Source organism: Grus americana, chromosome Z (genome assembly GCF_028858705.1).
Source record: "Grus americana isolate bGruAme1 chromosome Z, bGruAme1.mat, whole genome shotgun sequence".
Taxonomy (NCBI): Eukaryota; Metazoa; Chordata; class Aves; order Gruiformes; family Gruidae; genus Grus; species Grus americana.
The window spans coordinates 32,408,853-32,430,677 of record NC_072891.1 but is presented as its reverse complement, the minus strand read 5'-3'; the positions used below and the strand labels follow the sequence as shown (position 1 = coordinate 32,430,677).

At 34.2% G+C, this 21,825-nt stretch overlaps 1 protein-coding gene across 21 annotated transcripts in view; it reads right to left on the bottom strand.

Annotated features, from left to right (window-relative positions):
• KDM4C (lysine demethylase 4C) overlaps nt 1-21,825 on the bottom strand; it is a 268,964-nt gene that overhangs the window by 214,162 nt on the left and 32,977 nt on the right. For 18 of the 21 annotated variants that reach the window (XR_008574612.1, XM_054809237.1, XM_054809244.1 and 15 more), the window contains 3 exons: nt 19,181-19,374; nt 8,518-8,567; nt 88-191 (listed from right to left, as the gene is read on the bottom strand). Coding sequence is in view for 19 of the 21 variants with exons in the window: in XM_054809237.1 (XP_054665212.1) it covers nt 88-191; nt 8,518-8,567; nt 19,181-19,374 (348 nt within the window). In the remaining 2 variants the exon portion in view is untranslated. The other 3 variants (XM_054809248.1, XM_054809249.1, XR_008574613.1) reach the window with 3 other exon arrangements.

Below are 21,825 nucleotides of genomic sequence, written 5' to 3'. Positions count from 1 at the left end.
ATTTTGCCTCAATTTTACTACAAACAATCCTTATAGTAAACACAATCTAATTCAATGCATGAATGCACAGTTTAAACAGTAACGTACCTTGTCAAAAGGAATTCCATACTTTTTCAGTATTGATGGAGAAATCAGAGTCATCTTGTGGCGAAGAAAAGCATCACATCCCTGAGAACTGCTTGGGAAGAACCCTAATAAGGCAAGATAAGCAATATTGGGTATCATTTAATTTTAAAAAGTAGGAAACTTTTGTAATATCTTACAATACATAATACTGTTTAAACTTGTTTTAAATATTTTTTGTTGTGTCTTTGCTAGGTTCTGAGAGATTTGTATAAAAATCAAATGCACCCCCTAAGTTTTTCAACTGATTTTCAGGGGGAGAGGTTGCAGGGGTTTAGATTTTTTTTTCTTTGTTAGGAAGAGAAGTAACTTAAGACTTAATTTGGACCTGTAAATTTAGACATACTTTTCTTACTCTTTCCAGAAATATTTTATTGTTGGGGGTGGTTTTTTATGTTAATGTTCATTCTGCAACCCCTGCACACACGAAAATCAACTGTAGTATATAAATTGAAAAGGATTCCACAAGGACTACCACTTCCTAGCAGTCCTACCTTGCAGTTTACCTAGCACTTCCAGACCATCTAAACAGTACACCAACACAACTTTCTATCTAGAAAAAGCTAGAAAGTATAATCTCTCCACACAGAGATAACTGGTACAACTGAAAACAAGTGGGGTTTTTTTTGCTTCTTTATATCTTGTCTTGATTTCTATGAACAAAGATTGCTTTCCATGTTTCAGCTTTCATGATTATTTATGTACCACTCCACAAACACTGCTTAGTTCATTAAATAATTATACAATCTAGTTGATGAGAAGATGGAGATAAATGAATGAGGGGGAAAGTGAAAAATTAAAGACAAGGTTTCAGTGTTGTTAAACTCTGGTATCTGACCCTCTAACCAGGATGTGAACAGCACCTCAGCTACAGTTCAAATGAACTACCCAATCTTTCCCTCTCAAAAATATCAGATTCTTTTCCCTTCAACCTAACTACATTACAGCAAGAAACCACTATATTACAAGGGCAATGGGAGAAGATGAGAAGGAGAAAGAGAGGGAAAGTTTCCAGAATATCACTAGTTTAATCCTTCCTGACCTCCTTTCAGACTCCATTTTAGAAAGCGGTTAACACTCTCAAAAACTGAAAACACAATTCCTACAAACAATAATGCAAAGGAAAAGAAAGGCATAGTTAATAAAAGCAAGAAGCTCCTGAAAATGCCAGACTGAAAAATGGAAGGAATATAATGAGAGCTACTACCTTCTCTGAATACTTGCTCTTAATCCCTCTTCCACTTAAGTACAGGTGTATTACTTGCTTGAAGATAAACAGGACTTTTGACTGTGTTATAATGCAACGTCACAGAAGTCTCACAAAGTTAGAGCACTAGCATCAGCAGAACGAGGCTGACAACGGGGAACAATTTACTCACTGATCAGCAAAGATGAGAAGGTGTTTATTACCTTTATTATTATAAAAACAATATTATTATCCTTACGGTCTTTTTACTGTTTCTATCAGACCATTAGCAAGAGTCACCATGACATGTACTATGAGTTACTGCAATTCTTACATTTAGCAGTCCTGGATAATATGTAATTTTACTGTATAAAGGATATAACATTTGAAAATAATCCTTTTATGTGAAGTTCAAATTTATTTATTTATTTATTTTGCTTTCTTCTGTATATTTTTCAATGTTACCAAGACTTCTTAACATCGACAGTTTACTGTATTGTATGTCTTTTATTCTTAAGTGATTTCAGAGATTTCACACAGATTGGCAGGCTACTACTAAAAAAAAAGTTATTAAAAAAGTAATTGTTTTTAAAATTTCTCTTAATTTTCAGAAAACAGAACTGAGGTATAAAGGAGTTCACTATCTCTAACACATCCATAGGAAAAACCCTGAGCAAACAAGAAGAGTCTAAGATGAGGAGCCAGCACTAAGTTCTCACTGCTAGCTATATGCTATATGGTTTCATCACAGCCCTCTCTTAAAACATATAGGAGGAGAAGATGAATTCCAGGTCTTTAAACTAGTGCAGTATAAATTAGCCTGTCTCTACAGTAAAAAAAAAAGTATATGATAGTGACATTGGGTAAAAAAGGGTTCTCCAAAATTATTTTCATTTGTATTATAAACCTAGCTAAAATTCATACGATAAGAAAATCCAAAGATAAAGCCATTTAAAAATTATTACTTTTTTTCTCGGTACAAGGAAAATCCTTCTGTTACGCAGAACTACCTGAGAAACATGGACAGAAACTAAAGTGAAGCAGACAGTATTAAAAAAGAGAGAATGTATTTTACCAATTAACTTGCGTAGCAATTTGATATTGGAGAAGATACAATGCCAGCTCTTCATGATGGAAAAGTCTCCTTAATGATGGCATAAACACAGATTCAGAAAAAATACCTGTTCAAGTAACTCCATTGACTTGAACAGAGTGACTGGCTATATATTACTTTGTATGATCAACAATGTCCCAATTTGGCCACTAATAAGGTCATTATTTAAGCACACACATAAAATTCATATTCTTAGGGATCTTTCAAATCAAATTCTGACCAGTCAATGAATGAGGCTAGACTTCCTTTTTCTACACTTCCATACTCAAGTCTTCACCTGAAATTTTACAGTAAATGTGCTGTATTTCTAGTTTATTAATTGAAAATATAAAATATGAAAATGTAAATATAGAAATAGAAAACTTGTAAGAGAACAGCCTAAATTGAAAATATTTTTAATGTAATTTAATGTAATTAAAAGTAATCCAAACTAATGTAATTAAGCTCAAAGTTACAGTAATTTTTTACTTACATAGATCTCCATTGAAAAGACTCAGAACATACAAAATATTAACCATAATTTACTCATCAGTACTCCTGGAACACAGGCAGAGATGAAAGGAGGACTGAGTTTTCTAATAATTTTGGTTTTAGTTTTTACTTTGGTAGGTATAAATACAAACTTCCTGTAATTGATTTAAATTAATTTGCAGTGATTTGAACTAATTTGATTTAAGTTTCTGTACTGCACATAAAAGAAATTAGGAAAATGAGTTTGCATTCCAACAGTCCTCACAAAGAAGCAGTGGCAATTTGTATGCTATACAAAGCACAGAGTACAAAAGCCACAAAAGTAGCAAGTGCTGTGAAATATGAGTGGTGCTATGCCCAGATGAGTATGTTACAGCCTTAAGTTTATCTCTTAGGAAAGTAGCATCTAACTTGACTCACATAACTATCAATTGAGACAAAGTTCAATTCTTCAGCTGCTAAAGTTTTCAGATTAGTGACCCTTAGTAATGCAGGTTCTTCATCAAGTTTAATTTCACCAACTATTTATACTTGTTTTCATACATAACAGGCAATGACTTCTGCATAAAATGAATACTATACACCATACAAAGCTTTTCGTACACCCCTACATACTTACAATATATTAAACTTTACTTTAGTTTCTTCTTTAACATATTTGAACACCGCAGATAGATGTCATCTCCCCTCTAAAACAGTTTCTGCAATTAAATGATCTATTAAAAGATCTTGAAAATCCTTCAAACTGTCATTTCTGATTTGCCACTCTACTTCTGTTCTCTTTATTTTATAACCCATTTTGTGAAACAAAAAAAAGAATATCGTGGTATTACAGATTAACATAACAAGTATAAAAATTGCAGTTAACAGCTCACTTGAGATTTTTATTACATTTATGTCTACATAAAATTGAAAAAACCTACATAAATGAGAAAGCAGCTGAAGGGCAAAATCAGACTGTTGTCTTTATTAGATGTGAGTCTAATGTCTTCCAGATAAAATATTTGTAGGTGCCACAGTCAATCAAGATTTCAGTGGAAAGCAAAAATGAAAGCATTCATGCACAAAAGGCATGTGTGGTAATTGTGATGCGCAGACAAGATAATGGAAAAATATTCTAGCCTTCCTTTAATTTTATGTATCAACTGCTGTCTTGACTTAGACAACCCGTCCCACTTAATGCATTATTTTATTATTTTAATTATTTAGGAGTATTTCGTTAATTTGGTAGGCATATGGTCATCAGAGCTAACCTTCTTGAGTAAACTACTTTTTTTTTCTTCAGATGTTGCACTCATGCAAAAATATGATTAAAAATATTTTAATACACATTTAATTCAATGACCTGGACAAGGGGACAGAGTGCACCTTCAGCACATTTGCTGACGATACGAAACTGGGAGGAGTGGCCAATACACCACAAGGCTGCGCTGCCATTCAGCGAGACCTGGACAGGCTAGAGAACTGGACAGAGAGGAACCATATGAAATTCAACAAGGGCAAGTGTAGGGTCCTGCACCTAGGAAAGAACAACCCCAGACACCAGTACAGGTTAGGGGTTGACCTGCTGGGAAGCAGCACTGCAGAGAAGGACCTGGGAGTCCTGGCAGACAACAAGCTCTCCATGAGCCAGCAATGTGCCCTCATGGCCAAGGCCAATGGTGTCCTGGGCTGCATTAAGAAGAGCATGGCCAGCAGGTCGAGCGAGGTTCTCCTCCCCCTCTACTCTGCCCTGGTGAGGCCACACCTGGAGTGCTGTGTCCAGTTCTGGGCTCCCCAGTTCAAGAAAGACAGGGAACTACTGGAGAGAGTCCAGTGGAGGGCTACAAGGATGGTTAGGGGCCTGGAGCATCTCTCATATGAGGAAAGGCTGAGAGAGCTGGGTCTGTTTAGCCTGGAGAAGACTGAGAGGGGATCTCATAAATACTTATAAATACCTGAAGAGCAGATGTCAAGAGGATGGGGCCAGACTCTTTTCAGTGGTGCCCAGTGACAGGGCAAGGGGCAACAGGCACAAACTGGGACACAGGAAGTTCCATCTGAATATGAGGAAAAACTTCTTCACTGTGAGGGTGACCAAGCACTGGAACAGGCTGCCCAGAGAGGTTGTGGAGTCTCCTGCTCTGGAGATATTCAAAACCCTCCTGGACACCATCCTGTGCAACCTGCTCTAAGTGATCCTGCTTTAGCAGGGGGCTTGGACTAGATGATCTCCAGAGGTCCCTTCCAGTCCCTAACATTCTGTGATTTGTAATTAAGTATGAAGGTCTCATTTACACTATGTTTTATTAAATGTTTTATTAATGTTTACTATTAAGTGAATTGCAGCCATGCAGCTTACATTTTCATCTTTTTAACATACCTTACTGTAAACCAGACTGTATTTTAGTGGACAGCAGTTGCAAAGTAGATCACAGAGGTCTTAACCTCCACAGCATGGAAATAATCAGAAATGGTAGTTTCCCAAAAAAAAAAAAAAAAGTGAATGTGTAAGTTAAATTGAGCATAAAGTCCATCATCTTTATTCTTAAGAACTACAGCATCATCTTCTACATTCCATTCTACGTTATCATCTGGACCAAAAACATCATGAAAAAAACCTACCCATAGAAAAACATTGAAGAAGACATTGAAGTCAAATACTAAAAAGTCAGGAAATGTCAGAGATGGCTGTCTCTGAAACTAACTCACCTATGTTACATTGCTGTTAGAATAAAAATCTCTGTATGAGCATGTAAATTTCCTGAATCCAGCTTCATTCACTGAATATAATGGAATAAAAAACTATTTCAAATTTTCTCTTCACTGTTCAGTATCTCATTCTATGTTTTATTTGCTACTTACTGTACAAAACACAATTCTGAAATAAAAATAATTAAGTTTTGATCATACACAATTCATCAAGAAAAATTGTTTTCCATTCACCACACATATCTTTATAACTTGTACTAACATATAATTAATAGCAATATTAGACAACTTACTTTCATGCAGATGTGCACAGACCAAGGCTAAGTGATTTGCCTGGGCAACTTCTTTAAATATAGTGATCAGCAAGGATCAAGGAACTGGGCTCCTGTTCCCAGCTGTAGAAAAGCACGTACAAGTGTGCTGGTGTACCTCAAGCCAGATCCCTTTCTGTCCTACCTTCTTCCAGCAGTTCTGGACCTAAGAACTGTTACGCTGGGTGAGACTGAAGTCAGATGTCCCATTTAGCCTGTTGTCTGATCCTGACTCTGGTATTCAGACATTAAGACATAGTTCCTCAAGTGTAACCTATTGGCCTCTGAGAAACATCGGGTTTGGCAATTTCCACTTCTCCCCCTGCTTTATGTCCCATTCCTTTTACTGTATTAGGCCACCATTATTAGCAGTAAGAGGTCTGAGCACCTTCAGGCCACAGTTTTCTAATATAATACTTTCTTAAACCATAAAAGTTTACATTAAGTGACTTCAAAAGTTCCCATGTAGCAAAGCAGGCATCTCCAAAAGTTACCTCCTCCCTGAATGTGCATAGGTTACTCCAGTATCTGGGGAAATTAGGGTATGTCAAAGAAAAATCTTAAGGGGTTTTTGTAGCCTGCAGCAAAAAATGCCATGCCTCAATGCCATTTATGTTTTAGAAATGAGTGAAGAAGTGTTGTTGAAACTGCCCGTTCTCTTCCCTCGGTCTCAAAAAAAAAAAAAAAAATTGGATACTCACTCATTACAGAACATGTAAACCTGAATAGTTTTAAAATGCTGCACAGTTTTAATCTATCAGTGTAAAATATATAATAAACACCAGAGTAGCCATGCCACATCAAATGCAAATCTACCCAGCCGCAGTGGATGTAGAGAGAAGTGTTTAAATACAGCATGAAATCTTTGCTTCCTGTGAGTAACCTAGTGCCAACAAGTTGCTGCTCTAAGACTTCTAAAGCCATACGCCATTCCTATGCTTCTCTAACAGATTTCTTTGACAGTGTTGTCCACTCTTCCCCTGAATCCATGCAAAATTTTACAATCCATCACGGACAGTGAGTAGTTCATACTGTGAAAGGAACCATCTCCTTCTGCTTGTTTTGAATCTGCTAAGAGCCTTCATTCAGAGTCTCTAGCTGTACTGAAAGACCTAGTGAACAATCACTATTTAGCCATCTTTTCCATGCCAGTCATCACAGGTCTTTATCATACCCCCTTCTCTTCATTTAACACTCTTTCAGATTGAAAAGTTAGAGCTTACTAACAATTATTAAAACAAAAAGGCAAACTTTTCACCAGTCCTAGTGTCCCTCTCTGAACTTTTTCCAATTCTCTATTCCTTTTACTCCTTGCTCATTTCCTGTACAACTTTAACTACTGAATAATCCTATCATAAGTCAATGTCTCTTGCCCAGTCTACAACATGTGTTAATTTGTTTACCAGTGAAAACCAAAAGCTTCAAGGAATGCATATGAAGAGTTCTGTACTTTGCAAGTTGGAAAAAGAATCTGGAAAGGAAAAAAATGAGACAACTTTCTCAAGTGATACTATGGGGAAATTTAGGAATAGTAAATGTAATTATCCAGGTTGAAATCTGTCTTTCCAAGACGTGTTTTTAAGAGTGCAAGTTCACAGATCTTTCACACCTCAGCAATACATGCCATCTTACTGTTCTCAGCAATAGTTTAAAAATAGCTCCGAAAAATAGTAATATACTATAGGCACACAAAATGAATATGAAAAGAAAATGTACAAAAATTTTCAGAATTTGGTCCTGATACTCAATATCTAATTATAAACTTTCAATAACATTCCTCATATAATATGGTTAATAGCAGGCTATAAAACATGGGCTGCCAGGCCAAGAAACATGCCTAATTATTCCTATGTTCATAAATTGCACTCTTAATCTAGAAACACAAAGAGAGGTATAGTGTTATTGAAAATAAAATAAATTACTGTGTGAGAATAATTTTCCCATAGACTAGTGATCTTCATCCCTTAGATCTCAACCTTGTAACAAAATCCTCCGCTCCTTTTCAATAGACGTTCCTCAAACCTCTGGAGGGCAAAAGCCAGTACCTGCTTTGGCTAAAGGGGATTTATATGTCTGCTCACTGGCCAGCATGCTGCTACCAAATAATACTTAGCGTTGGTACATTTTGTCTGCTTCCCCCCTCCCAGAGGTACTAACCAGGTTTCCATCCTCTACCCAGCCATTAACTTTCATGAAATTTCTGGAGACTTACCTGACTTAAATATTTCTGTAATTGTATCAAATTTGGCTAAGAAGTTAAGATTGAAAAGTTACTGAAGAAGCTATGACAAGAAAAAACGATGGCACAGAGGAGACAAAGATACTAGCAATGAAAATCTAATGAACAAAAACAAGCCTCATTTTCCTAAACTTCATCAAGCTAAAAATACAAGTACAAAATCAAGTTCTGAGGAAAAAAGGAAAAAAATAAAAAAAAGATTTTGTTTCTGAAGAATTCCTCATAGTAGTAGAAACTGTTCCTTGTTTGCAATAACACCATAGACAGATAAAAGGCACATAACATTAAGGAATAAAACACAGTAGGTGAGTCAAGGACAATGTTTTTCACTTTGCTGAAGGTTTGTCCTTCATGTTACATATGGAAATATTGAAAATATTACCTTGAGCTAGTCTTTCAAGCCGTTTCCCATGCTCTGGAGGAATAGCATACCTAAAATTCACATAAAGAAATGGAGAAAATGCTTAAAGACATAATTACTACATAAGCCATGATTCACGTATGATACATATCTAAAAATACAGAAGCCAAACAGATTAAAGACTGAAAAATTATGCCGGAAAAAAGACAGAGGCATTCTTTTGAGAACACATTTTAGCTTATTTCTAGTTTAAACATTATAACATGTAGTTCAAGAATGTTATATTCATTATTTAAAATCATACATATTTACAATGTTTGATTATGATTACACAACTTCAGTTAAAAAACAGACATATACTTTCATTTTTCAAATGAAACAAAAACACATAAGTTTAATTTAAACATGTTTAATTTCTTTGAATTTTACTGTGCTTCACAGGACACAAGAGTTGAACAGAAAAATATGAGCATTAAACATCTGTATTTTTTCCTATAGCCAATGCTGTGGAATAAAAGGGGCTTTGTAAAATCATTACAATTAGAGTTAAAAGATTATTTAAGAAATACACTTTCTTTAAATTAAGGCATTAATTCCGTATCTTGGAATCACTCTGTTCTTACAATAAATTATTTTTTAAAGATTCCATATGCTATCTGCAACAAGTCAGTAACAATATAAAAGAACTGGAATTAACCTCATGTCATTTTTAATGTTTATCACAGCTAAAAAAAAAATTATTGAAAAGCTGTAATTTCATTCTGCTTTTCTGAACACTGTTACTAACATATTTTCTGCATTTCATAGATATGTATTAATTAGGCTTTATTATTGACTTTAACTACTTCAATATGTGATGTAATAGGCTTTTGGTTCAGTTTAATGTTGCAACAGCATTGGATTGATTCTTCTCCATAAAAAACCATGGTTCAGAAAAGGAGAAAAATGCATATTAAGCTGTACAACATAGTCCAAATCCGCATTTTCAAAATAAGTCAACATACAGCTTTTTTCTTTTACACTGTGAACACAAGATTTTATTCATCTCCCCTGACAACTCAGAAAAAAGAAGTAAAAGACCCTAGGCCCCTCATTTTGCACAAGAAATAAACATCCTCCTACCTCAAGCTCTCATTTGCACACACACAGTTTTACTCTATTACAACTGAAACTGCTGCATAGAAGCAAGACTCTTCCACCACAGACATCAGTGCTCTAAGTTGAACTGTAGCAAAACTCATGTCTCCTGACAACCCACTCCAAACAGTATTAAACAAAAAAAAGACTTTCAGCTTGACTCTGCTCGACGTTTGCAGTTTTAATCAGAATTTCACTGTCTTAGAAAAACATGGATTTTGTTTCTCTCCATTGGTACTCTCAAAGTGTTTGTGTCTGTTCTCCACTCTCTATTACACGTGCATCAGCATATACATAGTAATCAAAACTATATGGTTGCATCTTTCACACCCCAGTGGAGATAAATGCTACGTATAGCATTATATACTGTACTGTATGTCATTAAATACACAACTCCATAAAGTAAACCAGGAAAAGACAGTGTTTCACCCATCTACAGTATGCAAAACCTTAGAACTTAATTCAGGGTTCTGAAATGCTTTCTAGGATGAGCAGCCTAGAAATTAAGCATGGTATCACAGTTCATTACTTTAAGGCTTAAAGATGTAACATGTCCTGGTTTCAGCTCATTCTGTTAAGTACTGGGTTTGGATTTTTTTCCCCCTCTCCCTTTGCTATCCCAGTAAACTGTTCTTATGCCAACCCACAAGGTTTTGCCTTTTCCTTCCCATTCTCCTCCCCATCCCACCGGTGGAGGTGGGGGGGAGTGAGCGGCTGCGTGGTGCTCAGCTGCCGGCTGGGGCTAAACCACGACAGACACCTGTACATTTTTATTGCCTTTTTTTTTTACTAAAATCCCTGTAAGATTAGGGAGGAAATGATCATCTGTTTTTTTGCTCTACTCTGTGAAATGTTCTCCTGGGCTTTATCAAGAAAAGTCTCCAAGCAGCCAGAAAACATTTCACAAGCCAATCAGAATTTCTGCAATAACTTCACAGTAGATGTAACTCACATAAACATGTTAGTAAAATGAAACAAATTGAATTATATGTGATTAAAATGCTTTCACATTATTACAAATGTTGATTGGCAATACTATATTGAAAATTATTGCTACTTTTTTAATGTAATGTATTAATTGAATCCAAACTTTAATTTAGCACTGAAGCTTCTCTAACTCGTAATTTTAAGCTAAAAAGCTAAGCTTTTCTGTTTTTAAGATACTGAGATGAGAATATTTATTTAAAAAAATTAAGTGCAGCATAACTTTAAGTATTACAACTGTGCTTTCTCAAACAAATTTTTACATATAATTTTAAAAGCATCCTACATAATCTGCTGTTGTAGCTAAAAATAAATATACTGATCCTATTTTTCACCTGTATCTGAAGTAGGCCTTTAATTTCTCTTTATGCTACTGCATAGACTTGATGTGTACTTATGATTGTCTGTATTCTGCCTTTAATTAAATGGAGAAACATGACTGTATGTTGGCCATGACTAATAGCCACTTAGCATTAAGTAGTGTTTAAATACATTTAAAAAAAAAACAAACAACCCAACAGAAAACCTTATCCAACATTCTTACTGAATTTTGAGCAGTATTGCTTCAATTTCAAAAGTTTTCGCCCTGACCTATACAAACTATTAAAGTGTTATTCAACCATTAGCATCCATTCTAATTCTAGAAAAAGCTTTTATCACCAGGTTTGTTCCAACATGAAAATCTTGGTTTAAGGACATATTCAAGATTGAAATTAAGTCAAAGTTCTCACTCCAAGAAACTGCTGAAAAGAGGAAAAAGGGCAAGTTGTCCTCAGTGGCTGCAAAGAATGCCAAAAATCATAAATACCTGCAACATGCCCTGTGAATTGCATTGTATAACAACCAATGGTATCCTGCTAGAATGAGTCACATGCTTTTAGTTTAGTCTGTATGTTTCCATAGAAAGTAAATTGTACTTTCACAGCAAGAAAAGCAGTGGAGCTAAATGATAATGACAGATAAATTAATATAAAGATCTCAGAATTGTTTGTCCTTCTTCCAAGGACCCCTTAACATTACTCCCAAGATGGAAAATGCAGGTTGTAATGGCATCGCAGAATGATGACTATGTGATGACAAATCCCTAGTTTCCAAGAACAGAAAATAAAACCTATTTGTCATAGAAAAATAAATCAGGTTAGCCAGTAAAACAGATTTCCTATCAGTCAGTACAAAATTCTGTGAACTGTCATTCAAAGTCTGACTTTCACAGCTGACTTGCCTTGCATTCCTCTAATTTCCAGGAGGGGAAAAAAAAAAAAAAAAAAAAGAGACATTGAATACAATTTGATTTGTCCACAACACTGATAAGGTAAAGGAGCTCATGAAGTTAGACTTAAACAGATACTTTTTTTGACCTTCAAAGCAATTAAAGTTATTAATAAATTTAATAACCTTAAAATTTTTAATAAAATGAAAATAAATTTAAAGATATGAATGAATGTAAAATTACAAAGTCATTGAGCTTGCACAATAAAATGTATTAAAGAACACAAAAAAGTACACAGTTATAAAACAATTTTACTAGAACAATTAGCAGGAGTATAAAAATTTATTTATTAGTGATCTATCTATGCTTCAGGAAGTAATTATATGAATCTGTGCCACATGAATAACATTGTTCTAGACTTCAGAGCCGAACAAGTTACATTTTGTACTACAGAATCATTACTATAGTAGATCTACTGAAACTGCAAAGGTGAAATATGAAGTAGTCTGTTCCTTCCATCACCAAAAACATCAAAATCCACAGATCAGCAGACAAGGTAGTTCAGGAAATTGGTCATTAACTTTTGAAAACTTCCTTCTCTAACTAAAACACTGCAGTTAGAAAATCAATAGTCATATATATCATACACTTAACAGCTTACAGAAAATACACTGATGACTTTATTCTAGTATCTAAATGGCTGCTACCAACTGTAGCCATGCAAAACCTTGTGCAAAAATAACAACCCAAGAACTTCTTGTCAAAGAGAAGAAGTAGCTTCTTCTTGACCTTCAAAGTGAGAGTTGAAAGTTATTCATCAGATATCTTACGAGACTTCTACTGTTGCTCTCTTTGTTGCTGCAGCTGTTTTGTGAATGGATGTAGGGAGGCTCCTCTTTTTCTCTAATCCTGCACTTCCAAGGGCTTTATATTCCTCAGAATGCAGATTAAGGAAAACATTGGCTAAAAACATGTAAGTAGATAGAAAATTGCAAGCAACTTTACCTGCAGGTTTAGAATTCTGCAGAAAAGTAAAGGCTTGATTCAGAATTGGATTTCAAGTCATACATTAACAAAGTAACTTTGAGCATCGTCTTCTTTAAATTCAGTATCACAATGATAGAGTTCAGGCTGGAAGGGACCTGAATGTCATCTAGTCCAATGTCCTGATCGACATACGGCTAACTTCAAAGATAGATCAGTTTGCACAGGGCAACAGTCGAGCTTTGAAAAGTTCCAAAGATGAAGACTTGGCAGCCTCCCTAAGGAACCTGTTATAATGTCACTGTGAATTGTTTTTTCCTGCTATTGATCTGAAACATCCTTTGTTGCAAGTTGTGATTATTGCTACCTTTCCTTTGTTATGTCAGTGACCACTGAGAAGAGTTTGGCTCCATCTTCTTCATAATCCCTATACAACAGACTACAAACCCAGACCATATATCAGAACCTAACTTTTACAGAAAAATTTGTCATGTCAACAACTATACACAAGTAACAATCAGCTCATAAAACGTTTGGTTGCCCAAATCATTAATTATTTGCCCTTACGGACTGCAAAAAACCTCTCCCCTTACTGTGCCTATAGACTTATACTTCACATAAGAATCCTCTTACACTAACCCATACTGTTGATTCTTGTGAAACAGAAAAGTGAAGTTCCACATTAAAAATACAGTGCTGACAATCCAGAAAAAAGTTTAGCAGTTCTCAGGAAAGTATCCCATATTGTTGGAAAAATCCCACAGATAACGTTTTCAAGTGGTATGTTTTACAAGTGGGGCAACATTTACAACAGTATTATTCAAAGTATGAACATAAAAACACATAAAAAACAAAGAATCATTGCTTTACTGTGCCATAAGTACCCAGCCAAGCAAGATGATCATCAGACAAGCAGCTTCTTGTATCCACCCAGTTATTCTCATCTCAGTGACATGAAAAGGAATACGAAACATTGAGTTCTATTCTTCCTAAGCCAGGTACATGCACAGATAATGGATGACACCATCTGCTACAAGCTAATTCAGAGTAATGCTAAATACTTTACCAAAGTACTTCTCTGAAGCCCATGTTATATATTGACAGGGGAACAATAGCTGATGATTTTTCCTGTTAATCAGTATTTTAAAAATTCCAAAGCTGTAAACCCATAAAAATGTTGTTAGAACTAAACTTATAACAGTAATTTTTTCACAGTGAACCTAATGCATTGGTCCATAGTTGATAACAGGCAATTTGCAACCTCCATATTATATAAAAATAATGCTATCTATCTAATTCCAGACACTGGGCTCAGAATCCCATGCCATTTTCTATAAGCAACACTAATTTGCTCTACTATCTACTTAGGTGGTTAATATTTATTATATATTAACATTATAAATATTTTTTTAAAATACAAACAAACTGAAATCTCATAACCTTAATTTAGGAAGTTAATACATTTGCTGTTTCGAGATGGAAAATTTCTAGGTCCATTACCATCTAAAAAGTTTCCCTACTTAACCTAAATATTTCAAGGAACGAAATCCTCTTCTGGGGAAGAGGGGCAGAATCTCTCCTTTTCTTCTAATTCCCATGTCTTACTTAGCAAAGCACTCCCACTTTACAGAGAACATTCTAACTACCAAATGATTGCTTGGTTTCAAGCACAATGGTAAGTCTTTCAGACTGTTGATAAACCACTACACTGTTTGATTATAGCTACCTTTTTACAAATCAGAATCACTATTCTGATTATAGTCATCTCTGTGACTCCTAATATTCTTATTTCTAATTTTTCTGATAATTTTCAGCAAGAAGTGTGGCTAATCCTCTCCTCTTCTAATTTGAGCATAACCATCCCCCCATCTCTCATGGCAGTCTTATACATTACTCCCACTTTTCACACTAAAAGTTTGCACTTCACCGTTATTTTCTGTACCTGTTATTTTTCCTAGACATAGAACTAACTAGGAAACATGTCAGTTCTGCCAACAGTATGCATAACTTGTGCAAAGGTAACCAGACTCTCCCACTAATGCTGAACTCTGCATCACCTGGCCAAATTTTGACCAGTCTTTGGCAGCTGCTGACCACACTGAAAGTTCTATTAATGCTACACCAGAAGACCCTGACAGGGCCTAGCTGAGTGTCTTTTAACCCGTTTAATTTATTGCCATATTTGTTCTTAAACCACACAATGTTAGCATAAGTCTGAGTATGCTTTCCCTTCTTCACCTTTTTTGTCTGTAATTTTGTCTAATACTAGTATCAGAACACCACCCATTTTTATCCCACCATAATACCATTACTATTTCCTATGCCACTGGAATTCAAAATCTGAAAACCTTCACATGAAATCATGTTTTAAAGACTTCCACAACCCCTACCATGTAACTATGTATCTTTCCTCTTTTTTCCACTTCATAAAGGAAGATGAACAGGTATTGGTACAACCTTCTACACTGGCAAGTCCGTAAAAACAGGTTCTAGCCATGGCAAAAATTTTAGGCAATCTGGAGATCAGATTCCTCACCAACCTGTATCCACTAAACTCCTGAAAAGAGAATCCTTGGACCTAAATCACCTACTTTATTCTGAATTTCACCATGGATCCATTTCACCCTACTCCTCTTACTACCTACATAAACTGCCAGGTCAAGTCTCACTCTTCTAACCCATCTAATTTTGGCTGCCTAAGCATTCTCTCTTCAACAATCTGGTCTCTTTTTCTTGACTTTATCACAAAGATGGAACCATCTTCTTTTTCTGTAGTATATATTCCTCTTTATTTTATGACTGACCAACCCTGCAAGGTATTTTGTGATTTATGAAATACATTACTTAACAGGAGGGTTTTTTAACATAATGTATAGTTCCCTGTTATTTCCAGTCTGTTCAAAAGAGCTATGAAGTGAACACTGGATGGAACGTCACAGAAAACATCACAAGTTGATACATCAATTATGTTTACACTGTGCCCCTCTAAACAGAAAGTAAAAACTGATTCTTTATACAGAAAAGAATTCAGACCTCCCCCATCGGATATGGGGTGACAAAATAAGCACAATTTTAAAAAATATTACTTTATTAAAAGTAAAATATTACACGTATTCCCTATATATCCTTACTCTTTTTCTCTAAAATAAAGAATTAATTCTTATTATATTTGAAGTATCCACAGTGCCATGAAAATAATTACTTTGGGCCTGCTTAATAAACAGTTATATATGTTCATTATTAATATTCTTCAAGAAGATTTACATCATCTTAATACTTAAAAAAATTCCTATCAACACCACTGTTTTTCATAAGTCAGGTAAACAGCACAAAGAATAAGCACTGCTTTCAGATACTTATTAAACCCAAAATTATTTTCCAAAATGTAAGTATCTTATACAGATTTTTTTATTTGTAAATGTATAATGTAAATTGAAGCATTATCTATATTTTACCCATGGATTTAACACACATACTAATAACCTAACATTTGTACTATTAACAAAAATCTGGAAATTAATGCGTAGTATAAACCAAGAGTGGTTTAATACTTCAACTACATGACTAAATTCCTCAAATTATTACACAAAACAAAAATAAATTGTCTTTAGTCAGAGCCTCAGAAAGGATCTTTAGAGTCTTTAGAAGAAAATATTCTTATTTAGAAGAAAATATTTAACAACGAATGGCAGAGTGAAGAAATTTTTAGCACTAATAAGCAGTTCACAGATACCATTACGAAATGTATCAGGAACTAACTGAATTAATAAATTAAATAAATCACCAATCACACCAATGGTTCTTCTTTGTAATTAGACTTTTTTCTACGAAACTGTGATGTAAATAAAATGAGGTACCATCTTCAAGATTTCTTTCCCTCAGAAAAAAATGCAAAGGAAAAGTTGCTGTAAAAATTCTCCTGATAGCAAGTAATTTTAATAGACTCTGTTCCCCTTTCCAGAAAATCTTTCCTCATCATATCCACCCCCGCTTCTCCCCTCATATTGTTCTCTATCAGAGCTTCTAAGTTTTCTTAATTCCTTTTTCTCCTTAAAATTATTTTCTCTCTTTAGCACTTTTTTGCAAGCAAGAAATAATATATAAAGCAAACATATGTATTAAACCAATACAGACATACATAAACCCACAAACAGCTGTAGTCCTGATTTCGCAAATGGTTATCAGACACACTTTTCCCCTGCGTTTCATATGAGGCAGTCAATGGAGGAATCAGCATACATAATATAAACCCATAAACTTATTTGTGTACCTCTTAGAAGTGAAATCGCACACAGTATAAGAAGAAATGAAAATTAATCTATGCCTAAATACTGGAGAAAGCTTCAAATTCCATAAAGACTGCCATAGCACTCAGATTCAGCTGCTATCTACAAGTTCTCATCTGGGCTCTCAGGTTTAAGTGGTTGAATACCCACAATTCAGAGAAAACACGATGCTGATCTATCATGCTTCTTAATAAAGTATTTTTCAGTTCTCCATAAGACCAATATGGCTGTCTTGAAGAACTACATGTACACTCAGTAAAATTAAAAAACATGTACTACTATGTATGTGCCAGGATATTTGGCTTCACTAAGGAAGCACCTGTCAAATCAGTTTAATTTTTTAAGAGTAGACAAGATCTTTACTATCTGTATCCTAAGATTCAAGTCATTCTGTATTTTTTGAAGAAAATACTATATTAATATCACATTAACACAAGATATATTTTACTGATATAGGAAAAGCATTAGCATAAATTATTACTGCATTCCTCCAGTAAAAGTAAATGTGTAACAACAAATAAACTTTTTACTGTCTTTCATTCAACTATTTTTTAGCGCTGCATTTCTTAACAATATGGGCCAATGTGGTCCAGAAAATGAAGTCATATCCACTACTATTTCTTCAAAAGATGGAGAGGTCTGTGTTTAATGATTTTGTTCCCTCAGAAGTGTAAACAAATATCTGTAAACTAGAAAAGCAATCATCATATTAACAGCTCATACCTTGTTCAAAATACTTAAAGAAAAAAAGTTTTCTTAGCTTCTTTCCATTGTGTCTAATGACTTCAGAGTTTAAACATCTCTAGTACTTGGAATTTTTACAATATGTAGTAGCGTTTTCTTTAAATAACACTTTTAAAATTCCTAAGAATCTAAAATAATTTTTATGCAATCATTGTTTTAGTTAAATTTGGTCTGTCATCTTAGAACATTTTGGAATTACCTATCTTTACATCCATTTTTAACGAAGATATTGTTCTTACGGCTGAGAAGACTTTCTTGGTATGTCTAATTCTATCAAAGCAGCAATATATATATAAAAATATATATGTATTAAAAAAATAAATAAATATACAAATAAATAAATATATATATATAAAATAAATTCAAAACATGGACTTGCATTACTACAATAGGTGGTGTTTACCTTCTCTGTCTAAACACAAGAGATCCACTATACAAGAAAAGCAAGTAAACATAAAGCAATGACCTAAGAACCAGCAGCTGACCAATTTACTACCTTCTCAGTTTAAATACATGATGGTCTTTGTCTTCTGTATGGGTATAAAAATAACTAATAATGTTTTATGGAATTACCAGCTACAAAATTTTCCATCTAAGTTTGGATGACTAGAAACTGCCAGAATCGAACTAAGCATAACATATCTTCTATATATCTAATGATTTTATGTTCTCTTCACAGGTATTTTGAAAAAAAATAAGATTTTATGATCAAAAGGAAAACATTTTTCTCATATACTTTAAGATACAAGTATATCACAATCTATATGTATAACATTAAACCTACTTGTTTCTCTATTAAGGCTGTTCAATCAAAAAATCTAAGATTATGGAGAAAGGATAACAGAAACTTTACATTTAAGAAGTACCTTTAACACTGAATCTTATCTCCTACTGGGCCTACTGAGTTAACAGCAGAGAATATGACTCTGATTCAAAAAAGCCATTAAATGCATGTTTAATAAAAAAACCATGTTAGCCTCAAAGGACAATTGAACCAAATAAACTGATTTCAGAGAGGCCTTACAGAAGTTGCCTGTTTTGGGGTTCCCGACTCATTAAACTTCTCATATTGAATCATTACAATCTTTTTCTGTTGAACTCAAGTAAGGCTTATGTATTTATTAGTCTTTTCCTTTAAAATAAAAGAATGCATTACTATGATGTTCTTTACATCACATATCTCACATATTTCATAGCATTCTCAGCGTAAAGCCAACAAAACTATTATCTTAGATTTTCAGTAAAGCTTATCACTGTGAAACAATTGTACCCCATTTGTTTGGTTTAGACAGCTGAAACAGATAAATGAAATCATCTTTCATAAAAATGTGAAACTTACCATGACTTTGGCTCCCCAAAATGGAGATAATTAATACTGTAGAGATCCATGTCTTCAGTGTGCCAGGCAAATGTTGTTTTCCACATGCCGAAATATAGATACGGCGTATTTACACCCTCAATAGAAATTCCACAGTCTTCTCCTACAACATCCAATATTGTATTAAGATGGGCAATATTCCATTCCTCAATACCCTGAAAAAGATACATAATAAATATATTAATCAATTCATAAAGTAATGTAACGTTACATAATAGTCTCAGCCAAAAGATACACACCTGATCTAGCCCTTCAAAAGACTGTAGATTAATACAAATTTATAAGCACTTTAGAAGACAGTTGACGTTACCCAGATAAAAATTCTCTTGACCTTATTAAAGTTTAGATGAGGTTCTGAGATGTTCAGAGCAGAGAACATAAGGAAGTTCGTATCTGCTTAACACTTAATACATCAAATCTAACATGGATTAAACACCATGCACAATAGAAATAATAGCTGCAGACAGAATCTTTGGTGAGTTGATAGCTGGAAGACACTAAGTTTCATTGGGCCTATCTATGTTTTTAATTACTTACAAAATGATACTAAATAGTATGAAAAATTATTTTAAAAATTAATTTACATGCATAAATTTACCATTCCTCTGAAAAGTATAAAAACTAAAACTACTACATCACTTCGGAGGTATTTCTAACCATAATGATATACTGCATAAGAAATATACCACAGAAGAAATCTATTGATTTCATGGCATTTCAGCTGGTTCCTTACATTATTGCCTATAAAATTTGTATATCAAAAGCCATTCAAAAAGCTATGCATGTAGTTTTTGTTTTATTTCAGATTCATCCACAAAGTGCAATTCTAATTTCAGATAATACAGCATGTAAGATTTAGCATAACCAAGATCAAAGCTACAAAACTGAAGAGAAACAGATTAGACTTCATTATAACAGCAATTATTAGCATTTCCAGGGAAGAGATTAGCTGGTGCTAAAGCAGTAAGAAAAACAAGACATATAATCAAAACTATTACAAATTCAATTCAAGCAAGTTTCTTTATTGGGAAGACAGCCCCTAAACATGCTCTTAACCATGACCTGCTCCGCATCCCCCACCACTGAACTCTGCACAGTTCTGGTAATCTTACTCAAATTTGAGGAATGAATTGATGGCAGACTACAGTCGTGATGCAGCTGATTAAGAAACACGGTGGCATTCAATAGTTGGGCAGGTGGTGAAGTAAGAATACAGGTTAAACCAAGAAGTAATTAACATTTAATACTCTCGGTTTTAATTTCCTTGGGTTTTGAGATTTTATGTCAAGCATGTTATGTATGCAGCAACTGGAATTGCCATACAAGATGGTATATCTGTATGAAGTTCAACCTTCTTGAACAAGCACTTCTGGCTGCCTGGTGTGACTATTTCACTTATTAAGAAAAACTATACATAAGTTATCTGGGACATTTACAGAATTAGTTCACTTCAGGCAGCAATTTTTGTTCTTTTTCAAAATGGAAGCTCTGCCTTTGATGCATTTGTGTGACATAAAGGCACCTGAAATTTGAAAATAAAAAAAAAATAATATGATGACCATTATCAACACCAGTATGAGCTCAAATAGTAGACACTAGTAAAATATACACCTTTGAAATCTAAAAATCATAATCATCAGCAGGGTAGTAGAGCTGCAAAATATAAAATTTGTTTGAAGAAACAATTTTAACTAATTATTCCTCAAATTAATTTACAGATTGTATTTTTTTTTCATATCACGTAAATTTTATCTTTGTTCCCAAGTTGTGCACAGTCAGTTCAGAGAAACAAATTAATACAGCAAAATAAGAGCAATAACTCAACCATGAAGGCAGAGAGACACATACAGAGTTAGAAGACAGCAATAAATACACCAGATAAAAACTGTTAATCTAGGCAGTATACTCTTTCTGATAGTGGTCAAAAGCAGACAAGAAACAGTGTAAGCAGAGCAGTACTTCCCCAGAATACCCTTCCAGCCTGCAGCAATTTGCAGATTGAAGGTTTCTCCAGACAGAGGTGTTATCCTTCTAATTAAGGGTACCCTGTGGGCTTTTTACCAATTCATTCGTCCAATGACCTTCTTTAATCCATGTAAACTTTTAGCAACCGTAACATCCTGAAATATTAACTCTTCTCTTACTAAAAAGTAAGTGATAGTTAAGAGAATAAATTATGGTTTTTTTAACACCACATCTCATCTTGTCACAACTAGCCACCAAGCAAACTGCTAGTGGTTTGTCCCTAAAAAAGGCAAATCCTCCCATGGAAAACAATCCTAGGAGAAAAAGCTTGCTTCAAAATACTAAACATACAAAATACACAATCCACAACCTCTACACTCAAGAAGCCTGAGCTATTTCAAGTTCCTAAAGACTATTTTGGACAAGTATCTTTGGCTCAAAAGGAAATATTCACTGAAACTGGCTGAAACACTAAAATCACACTGATTGATTTTAACTCTTCCTACATTCCTTGAACTTAAATAAATAAATAAATTTTATATTCATGCCTAGATTGTTACAAGTAATTATTACAACTTATTATTAAAGCTGTTACTTTCCCTCACAGATATATCTTTTTTAATATTCTGAAACATTAAGTG